The sequence below is a fragment of the Dipodomys spectabilis genome, unplaced genomic scaffold (genome assembly GCF_019054845.1).
Source record: "Dipodomys spectabilis isolate Male_0828 unplaced genomic scaffold, ASM1905484v1 ptg000174l, whole genome shotgun sequence".
Taxonomy (NCBI): Eukaryota; Metazoa; Chordata; class Mammalia; order Rodentia; family Heteromyidae; genus Dipodomys; species Dipodomys spectabilis.
In genome coordinates this window covers 6,351,488-6,361,977 of record NW_024870851.1, presented here as the reverse complement: position 1 = coordinate 6,361,977, position 10,490 = coordinate 6,351,488, and the positions used below count along the sequence as shown (strand labels likewise).

General features: G+C 41.7%; 1 protein-coding gene across 1 annotated transcript in view; it reads right to left on the bottom strand.

The window, feature by feature from the left end:
* Positions 1–250: 250 nt before the first annotated feature.
* Lrp2 (LDL receptor related protein 2) overlaps positions 251–10,490 on the bottom strand; it is a 193,303-nt gene continuing 183,063 nt past the window's right edge. The window contains exons 72-79 of the mRNA XM_042694053.1: positions 9,351–9,441; positions 8,699–8,766; positions 7,600–7,717; positions 6,984–7,113; positions 5,895–5,996; positions 4,343–4,450; positions 1,917–1,988; positions 251–1,753 (exon numbers count right to left, since the gene is read on the bottom strand). Coding sequence (XP_042549987.1) covers positions 1,592–1,753; positions 1,917–1,988; positions 4,343–4,450; positions 5,895–5,996; positions 6,984–7,113; positions 7,600–7,717; positions 8,699–8,766; positions 9,351–9,441 — 851 coding nt within the window. The 3' untranslated portion in view covers positions 251–1,591. The remainder of the gene's footprint in view (positions 1,754–1,916; positions 1,989–4,342; positions 4,451–5,894; positions 5,997–6,983; positions 7,114–7,599; positions 7,718–8,698; positions 8,767–9,350; positions 9,442–10,490) is intronic.

Genomic DNA, 10,490 nt, shown 5'->3' with positions numbered 1-10,490 from the left:
GTGAATCTGACTTTCGTGCTACTTCCTAGAGTCCTGTTTGCTTTCTTCCCTCTTAACTTACTCCCACATATCATGGACACCACCAAAATGAATGCAGAGATTTGTGGATTTTTCAAGCAACTCACTTATGGATTTGTGTCTAGAAAAAAAAACAATGGCAAGGAATTAGTGAAGCAGAAAGCAATCAAGCTTTCTTTTTTCCCCAGTAAAATACGAGTGATTTGTGATAGAGACATAAGAAATACACCAGTCTGATAAAATACACATTTATTAGAAAATTTTCAGCAGCAGCATTTCCAGTTGCATGTCTAATCAAAGTAATTACAATCAACACTCAAAATACAAATATTTTGAGAGCTCAGGATTAAAATAATCAGTAGTACATTTCATCCATCCATTCATCCACCCATTCATTCTCGGTTTAACAAATGTGCAATTTGAGCACAGAGAGGCAGGAACACTGCTGGCTGTGGAAACTGTATATTCCTGTCATGGTTCTTGTTCTTCAGACTAGACCAGCTACAATGAGAAGATCAGGGTTATACGGAACATCCTGACTCCAATGGACAGATTTAGGCAAAGGACCTGAAAAAAGGCTCAGTAAGAATGGTTTCCCTTTCTATTCATGTTCAACTCAGGAAATAAATAGTCAATAGAATGCTATCTTCACACACAGAAAGCAAAACCTAGCTGAGGCTTTGCAGTTTAGGAATGTGTTGCACCTTGCTTTATGCAGACATGGATTTGGTTTTAGTCATTCAGCTACTGAGCTCCAGTCACTAGGGGTTGGTCACCACCAGAAATGCTGGGCAAGGGCTTACATTGCTCTAAGGAAAAAAGGTCATTCAGTCGAATACCAACTCAGTGTAGGTGACATGTTTGCTTTATCACATGGGGATTTCCTTCAGACATTACAAATAAGAGTGGTGACTTGGCAGCTAGTCGGAGAACACGTGAAGCTGTAGCTGGTGAGACAACAGAAATGTACAGAGAGGTGAAATGCATTCACAACCCCTAACTTCTGTATCATCTGAAGCATCTCTAGGCAAATCCAGACGTCTATACAGAGACTATGGCCTCTAGCCATGCACCTATTAATCAAGCCGACATGTAATTTTGAGCAGTAATTAACTGCTGATGCACTGAATTAATGAACCCAAGAAAGGATTCCTTTCCTGAATAGCTTTAAAGGAAACACAAATAATATCTTTTCTTTAGACATGATCAAAGGTCTAAGTCCATTCTAATGATCACCAACCAAGTCAACAGGTAATTTTATTTGCAAATTCAGTGATGGGATAATCTTCCCAAAATTTACAAATGTACAATATATTTATAGCATCACCTTCAGACAACTTCAGTGCAAAGATATACATATAGTACATCGTGATAATTATTTGTAAAAATATGAAACAGCATGAGTAAAAAACACACATATATAAGACATATCTGACTCCAGGCAACCCGAGAAAAATATATTTTTTGTACAGTATTTTTTTATAAAGTACTGAATGTTATCTCTTTTCATTTGTTTGTAAAAAATATACGTGCAAAAGTGTGTTTCTAATTATTCCCTAAATAACCAATGTGGCTAGGCCTCTGAATCTTCTTTAACAAGATTTGCAGTGTCTTTGAACGTGTCTTCTGTTGCAGTGTAGCCTATGCTGGGGTCTCTTTTGGAAGACACTTTCTCAGGGACAGAGGGGGATGGAGGAGGGGCCACAGCCACGCCTTCCTTTGGCTCATTGTCCATCTGCAATCACAATGAAATGAGAATCAACTCCTTAGTCCCAACCAACCACACCAGTCACAGTTTTGTGCCAAGATGAATCTTGGCCAGATTACTTGCAAGAATCTAAGAGGCTATTCAAATTGTTTCTAACAGTGTTAGGCTAAGGACAATGGTTAAAAATTACCTCTGCATAGATGGGATTTTCAAAGTTGCTGGTTTGTTTGAGTTTTCGTTTGAAGATACTCCATTTTGAGGCCTGAATTAAAAAAAAAAAAAAGAAGAAGAAGAAGAAAAAGGAAATAAAACTCTTGAATAATGGAGTTTTTCATAGGTTTCTCTTCTTTTGATTCAAATTGTAAGCTATCTTCCCATAAAAGCAATCATTTGGAACAAGGCTCATGTGATAGATTTTCAATTCTTCCTAGAGTCCCTGAACAGTAACTGAAATTCTTCAGGCTGTTTTCATATAATCTGTACCTGTAATAATCTAGACGCTTTGCCACACAGATAATTGTGACTACTTTGGTACAAGGAAGACAAATGAAGCTAAGATATACACATTTTTGGGAGGGAAAGAAGTTTCTAGAGCTCTCTAGAAACCAGAGGGAAAAGATAAATTGTAAAACTCCTTTCCTAAGTTGGTCAATTCAAGAATAGCCACTCAACCAGATACCAGTGACTCACATCTATAATCTTAGCTATTCAGGAGTCTGAGATTTGAGGATCAAGGCTCAGAGTAGAAAAGTACTTGTGACTTAATCTCCAATTAACCAGCAAAAATTCTGAACTGGAGACATGACTCTAATGGTGCAGCTATGAGCTGAAAAGCTGAGCAAGAATACAAGGCCTATGTCACATGACAGTGGCTCATACCTGTAATCCTAGCTGCTCAAGAGGCTGAGATTTGAGGATCATGGTTCAAAACTAGCCTAGGCAGGAAAGTTTGTAAGACTCTTACCTCCAAATTAACCAGCAATAATAATAACAATGATAATGATAAAGCTGGAAGTGAAATGGTGGCTCAAATGGTAGAAGGCTATCTTTGAGCAAAAAATTTCAGGGACAGTGCCCAGGCCTTGAATCCAAGCCCAGGGCAGGCAAAGAAAGAAAGAAAAGAAAGAAAGAAAGAAAGAAAGAAAGAAAGAAAGAAAGAAAGAAAGAAAGAAAGAAAGAAAGAAAGAAAGAAAGAAAGAAAGAAAGAAAGAAAGAAAGGATGGAAGGAAGGAAGGAAGGAAGAAAGAAAGAAAGAAAGAAAGGAAGGAAGGAAGGAAGGAAGGAAGGAAGAAAGGAAGGAAGGAAGAAAGAAAGAAAGGAAGAAAGAAAGGAAAGAGAGAGAAAGAGGAAGGAAAGAGAGAGAGAGAGAAAGGAAGGAAAGAAGAAGGAAGGAGAGGAAGGAAGAAAGGAAAAGAAGAGAAAAAAAGAAAAAAAAAGGAAAATTAAAAAGAAATAAAAAAGAATACAAGGCCCTGAATTCAAGCACCAAAGGGGAAAGGGCACCAAAGCAGCAGATAGCCACTCTCACTTCATTTTCTCCTGTGTACCATCACAACAACAACAACTATAACTTACTGAGTGCTTACTATGTGTCAGGGATTATTCTTAGAGTTTTACAAGTTTCTGATTTGATCTCAGCAACCCCTTGAGGAAGGTCCCTTTATTATCCTTGTAAGATAAGAGTCATAAAGATTAAGTCATTCAGTTGTGGTCATGAGAACCAGCCACAAGTACTCAAGGGACTCAGAGGACTCTAATCTGGAGAGTCCAAAGAGAAACTCCCTAGGTGATGGTGGGTGGCCCCATCCCTCGTGGAAAGATGCCTGTCCTGCTAGCCACAGCTCTGACTACAAAACCTGGGAGGAGACAAAGGAACAGACACCCTACTCCTGCCACATTTTCTGGAGTCTTACTCTGGGAAAGGTGAGGAGCACAAGTGGACAGCGCCATTCACAAACCCACGTCTAAGGAGCCCCTATTCTATACAGGATACCACCCCGGAAAGAGGAGACAGGAAGACAGAACCCTGCCTCTAGAAATTACCCTGAATTAGAAAATACATTACTGGAAGATTTTAGAGAGGGCCAGGGATTACGCACTGCCTTCTAATTCACAGAGCACTTTCTGAGGTACAAGGAACTGTGTACCTAATATTCTGAGCACCCATAAGGACTGTGATGCTCTGAGATAAAATAGTCTATCAGGATCAAGCAGCTGGAGCTGGCACAACGGCATACATACGTGTGCATTCGGACTAGCTATAGACTGTCCATTAACACATTTGAGTTTTACATCAAATGTGTTCACTGAAATTCTCTCTACATGTCAGCCTAAAATTGCAAAGGTCACTCCAGCAGGTGTGATAAACTCCATCAAGTAGTGTTTTTCTTCTTTTAATCTCTAGTATTACACACTGCACGGCGCAGGGAGGGTAATAATGTTACAGGATGAACGGTCTAACAAACACAGGAATGATGAAGTCAGATGACTAGATGAAAAGAATGTAAATTAGTGCCATCTGGTGCTAACTATGAGTAATAACAACAGAGCTGAGACCATACATCATTAAAGAAAAAGTCTTAAGGAAGGGTTATTTCAGGAGTCAACCGCTGTTACCTGAGTCCCATCAGCACTGGGGGAAGTTGGCTTTGGCTCTGGCTCTATCTCAGAAGGATCTATAGGACTTCCATAATTCTTGTTTTCCACATTTTCAGATACAGTCACCTGTGAACATTTCAAAGGTGCTTATCCAATTTTGAAATAATTCAGTAATAAGCAACTTTGCCATAAAATTCTTTATAAAGTCTTTGATTCTGTGTGTACCTTGTTCTCTTACAGACATGACCAGACAAACAAACCTGGCAACCTAGACCCCCAAATCAAAAACACCAGCCACTAAATCACATCATTTAATCCTAGAAGGCAAATATCTTCCACAATCCAATGACAATTCCTACAATTTCTGTGACTTTATTCCCATTGTTGACCACATTTTTGAATAAAAGATATCCTCATTTTATACTGGCAGCCCAATACTAGAAGGACAGCATGGACAGGGGCCCAAATTTACTCATGAGAGAGAATCTTATATTTAAATGTATAGGATAAAGTTAATGATCTCAAAGGGCCGCTTAAAAACTGATTTTTGAAAGAAGAGGCATAGTGGAATACGCCTTTACATATTTTTATAATACTCATTTGATTCTAAGTTTCCTCCTTAACCCCAAATTACCTTGAATATCCAAATTATAGAACGTGTAATTTTCTCCTTTCCTAACACTTTACACTAATCATTTTGTTTCTTCTCAAACTGGTCTATGTGTTTGTATGCATGGCCTCATTTTATTTTAACTGAACATGTCAGCATGAAATGTCACATCTATTTCATCAAGTATTAAAGTCTTGCTGTCTATTATCAAAGAATCAGGCAAAATGACTCCAAGAGTCAAAGATTTCTATACTTAGGAAAACTCTTTCTATTTTACTAAAATATGCCACATGTTGGATCTGAAAGGAGTATGGGTGTGAGCATTGAAAGTTCTGCATTGTCAATAGCGTCATAGTTGCTTGGACAAATGCAGGTGGACACAGGCAAGTTCTGGATATGAAAAGTTCTTTTCCTTTACCTGCACCAGCTGTTCTTAAAGATGCTGAATAGTAAGGGCTGAATGAGAGAAGATAGATAGATAGATAGATAGATAGATAGATAGATAGATAGATAGATAGATAGATAGATAGAGCTCTGTAATTTCCAGAAAAGTCTAGCAAAGGCAAGCTTGGGAGACTCCCCTCCCTTTAACCTGCTCAGACCACAGCTGTGTGACCAGCTACTCCCTCACTCACTGAGACCACACCTCTCAGAGTGGCATCAGTCAGGGTGTTTCCCAGGCCTCTGCCCACTCTAGACCCCTAGGGTACGTGACCCTAGGACACCTCTCAAAATGTGTGATTCAGAGAGTGTGATGGTGAGCACCCCCATCGTGGCTGCCAAGTATCAGGGCTGTGTAGTGATTGTTTGTAGGGCTTGTGTCCGGGGCATCCCCTTTACTGCAGAGAGGAAGGCTGAGGCATGGGGGAAAGAGCATCTGGAGATGTCTACAATGTTATCCAGTCATACAGTGAGACCAGCAACAGTATGGCTTGAGAGGACGGGTGCATGGGGCCTCACCTGGGCTGGCAGCTCCGCTTTGACGGCAATGTCTTTGCTTGCATACATTGGGTTTTCAAATATCACCGGCTGCTTTCCCATCTCCATGACGAAATGCTCACTCTGACAGGGGAGGGGAAGAGAGGTCAGGCCACATAGAAAGCAGGGAACTTTACCAAAGTTACTAAAAACAATGAGGGCTTAAGAGAATTGGAGGAGGGAACAACAGAGGGGTGGCAGAAGAGACCCACGATTCCAAATGGCCAGCCATTATTTAAAGTAACATAAAGGTGCTAAGTTATCAGGTCTAGAAAAAGAGAGATTTCCTATAACTGAATTCTCTATGACCCCTTAATGCACTTTGGGATTGGTTTTGGACGGTAGAGAAGAAGGTGGGTAGCAGAAGGAGAATAAAAAAGGAGAGTAAAGGAGAGGGGAAAAATAAGAGAGAAACAGGTAATGTTGTATCCTCCAGGCATGGCAAAACCTGAAAAATTCAGGGGAAGGATGAAATACTGGAAGTTGGTTCCCAGAACAGATTATGCGCAGTTCCCTCTGTGCTAGGCTCTTATAAAGTCACTCATCTGACCCTCCCAGGATCTGTGCTTGTACCATTCTACAGATAGGAGGTCAAAACACAAACTCTATGCCTTTTATAACGTCAAAAGTAGCAAAGCCATGGTTTCAATCAACCCAAAAAACACTATTTGCCAACTCTACATGATAGAAAAAAATGTGATATTATAGAGTAGGGAATTGCATATAAATATGTGTATACAAAAAGTCATCAAATAAAAATAAAACATCATGCTCCCTCCCCACTCTTAAACTACTCATAAAGTTCACTAAGATTCCAATTAAGCTTAAGGCTCATTATGGCTCTGATTAAGCAGTGTGGCTTAGAGTAGGGATAAATTTCAATTTTCTTACTGTTACTGATATGTTTAGACACATTTTTTTTTGCAGCGAACTATTTTCTAACCTGGCTTAAATAACGTAGAGTTTATTCTTTATCTCAATATTCCCAAGGTTACTTATACATCTTTATGAAAAGTGTTTCTTTGCTAAAATAAATGGCAACCTTCAAATCATCACTGGGAAAAGACTTACCATGGCCATTGATCTGTCAATATCAGACTCAGGACCAAAACCAGATACTCCAATATCCATGTTAACATCAGCCCCTGATCTGAAGGTCACCCCACTTCCATTTTCAGATGGTTTGACAAGACTGCTTAAGCTGGAAGTAACCAACACAAACTCCTGTTATTTAAAAGAAACTTTGCAATAGCTCCTTCCCACCCACCCCCCATTGCTAAATCTTAAAGGAAATATGCAACTCCCACTCAGTGTGCACATGAACTCTGGCCACTAGGTCCCCTGGTCTGCCTGATCACATTCAAGGTCATTCCCAAACATTGAGACCTGAGACATCCAAGACATCCAGGGACAAAGCCCAGGGATACCTAGAGGCTTGGTTCTGCTGCAGGCCGGCCCAGTGACCACCAGGGGGCACAACCACCTGGGCTACAAAACATGATCTGTCATTCAGACTTGAAGACCTTGTGCTGTGTGGTGACTGCTTTAAACCCTCCCCTCTTTTTGTCTCTGAAGAAAAACTGGACTAAGCATTGTATTTAAAAAAACAAAAAACAAAAACAATTCATCCACTGGGTCATATTCACCCCAGGCTTCTCAAACAGATGTTCCATAGAATGCAACTGACCCTGGCAGCTTAGGCAGAGCAGGCAAAAGGGAGCCGGTTTTCTTATAGTGGAAAAATCCTACAAGTACCAGGGCTCCAATGATGATGATCAGGAGGAACGTCAACAGCACAGCCATCGCTGCAGTCGGAGAGGGAAGAAACAAAGAGCCATTAACACAAGGAAAAAGAACGTAGCTGTGGAAGCTGAGGGCTAGAACCAATCCATTCTTTAGGAAAGAATGTCTGAAAAGAGCCCGGCACTCCTAGCCAATCAGGAGGCAAAGATCTGAGGATCAAAGTTTAAAGCCAGCTCAGGCAGAAAAGTCCATGAGATTCTTTTTTTTTTTTTGGTTCCAGTCGTGGGGCCTAAACTCTGGGCCTGGGTGCTATCCCTCAGCTCTTCAGCTCAAGGCTAGCGCTCTATCACTTGAGCCACAGTGCCACTTCCGGCTTTTTTTTTCTGCTTATGTGGTGCTGAGGAATCAAACCCAGGGCCTCATGAATGCAAGACAAGTGCTCTCCCACTGAGCCAGCCCATCCATGAGATTCTTATTTCCAACTAACCAGAAAAAAAAAAAAGTCAGAAGTGGATCTGTGGCTCAGGTAGTAGAGTGCTAGCTTGAAAGAAAAAGTCAATCAGGAGCCCGAGGCCCTATATTCGAGCACCAATACCAGCACAAACAAAGGACAGCAATGAAATAATGTATGACAGTTTTCAATTTAGGGGTTACAACTATTAGAAACCTATCTTTGGTAACACGAAGGTGTAAACTCTGAGCCTCACTCTTGCTAGGCAGGTGCACTGCCACCTGAGCCATGTGCCACTCCTACTTCCTTTCCTTATTGTTGTGTTAACAGTTGTAGAATATATCGTGATAGTCCCTTGCATGTTCCAAATACAGGATTTTTTTTAATGCTAGCTTTGAACTTGTAAGTCTCTGACATTATCCCATACCCGCCAAGTTCACATGATGGCAACTTCTTACAGCTCTCTTTTAGTTCTGTTCAGTCTACATAGAGCCTTGTCTATTTTATTAGTGTTCTTGAACAAGAAGGCTTTGGTTAAATTCATTATCTTTGCTTATTTCCCTTACAGGTTGCTCAAATTCTGAACACTTACTTGTCCCTGGAGGGAGACCTTTGGAAAGCCCAATTTCACAATATGCACCTGTGTAGCCACTGGAACACCTGGAAGAAAAAGAAAACCTTCAGTGTTCCTGTTGCCTTGTTGGGGGTTTTACTGCAACTTTATTAGCACATTGGGCCACAGAGTTCTGATGGAATAAATGACCTGTCGGTCAAGCACTGCAGCCCATGCAAGGTAAGTTCTGCTTATCCTGCTGAAAAAGCAGTGGTCTGATTCCAGAAATTCACTTTCAAAGGAGTAACTGCCACACCTACAGGGCCAGTCACATCTAATAAACCTACAGGAGTTGTCCTTATACCGGAGAATTCTTCCCCGGGGAGTGAAGATGGGCCCCAAGGTGGTGTTTTCCTGTGACAGGCTTTCATGAAGCTTGTTCAGAACACAGAGAGCCTGGGAATGAGCACGGGCATTTGCACCTGCTGCACAGGCCATTTTGTAACATCTGATCTAATCCGAGAAGCACAGCCTTAGTCTCCATGGACTCCCCTAAAGGAAGACCCACTGCTTCAAATGTGAAAATAAGTGAGCGGGCCAGGCTCCTGTGCTTTCTCTCTAGCTACTGTTAACATCTCAATTCCCCCAGAACAGCAAGGCCTACAGTTGGAACTTCAGCATTCAGACATACTTGCATTTGGGGAGGTCATTCTCATCAAAGTAGCAACTTCCTCCGTGCATACACCTGCACGGCGCAGGCATGGTGACAGGGAGCTCGATAGCTGCAAAAGGGAAAGTCAGACATGTGTTAAGTCTGCATGCTCAGCAGAGCTCCTACGCCGTCCAGACCTGCCCAGGGCTGCGGCTGTTTGTCTAGGGGTGAGGCTGGGACTGAGGCCTGCGGGCAGGGCAGCTAGTCTCTCTGCTCTCTAAATCAAGGAAATTCCTATATCAGTAATACAATTGGACAGAGGGCATTTTGTGGAAAGAAAAAGGCAGTTTATAGCATCTCATCCTCCCTCACCCCTGTCAAAGACTGGAGAGACGCTAAGTTCTAGACTCATCACCAAAAGCTACTTTGTGGTAAGAAAATCTCTTAAGATTTTTATATCTACATTGAAGGTCTTCAAAGTCCCCTCTGAGAACCATTAAGCTCAAGAGCTTCAAAGCTGCAATGTGCCAGGCATTGTTGGCTCACGCCTGTAACCCCAGCTACTCAGGAAGCTGAGATCCAAGGATCTTAGTTCAAAGCCAGCCCAGGCAGGAAAATCCATGGGACTCTTATTTCCAAGTAATTACCAAATAGCCAAAAATGGAGTTGTAGTTCAAAATGGTAGAGCACTATCCTAGGGCACAAAAGCTCAGGGATAGTGACCAGGCCATGAGTTCAAATCCTAAGACTGGCACAAAAACAAAAGCAAACAAATAAGAGGCTCCAGAGCATCACAAGGAGACAAGTCAACCGGTGGACACAGACACAGATACACAGGGATCTGGTACGCAGGTAACCAAAGGCCATCTGATTTTTTAATCTTCATTCTCTGGGTCACTGCTCCCGCTCAGTTTCCCCCACCCCTCCCAAACCTCCCCATACCCCTGAATATGCCTGATGGGTCCTGTATGCTTCAAAATCTTCAAAGACACTTGAAGACTTTATTTAGGAGTGGGTTTTAGCTCCCCACCCCTACCTCCCAGGCTTAGTCCTTCAGTTTGGGTTCTGATTATCAGAGAAGCTATTCCTGAGCATTCTCCCTAAAAGAGCAAGGACAGTCATGCTACCCACATCCCTCTCTGTCCTCTTGGCACCTTTACCTCCTGACCTATTATATGT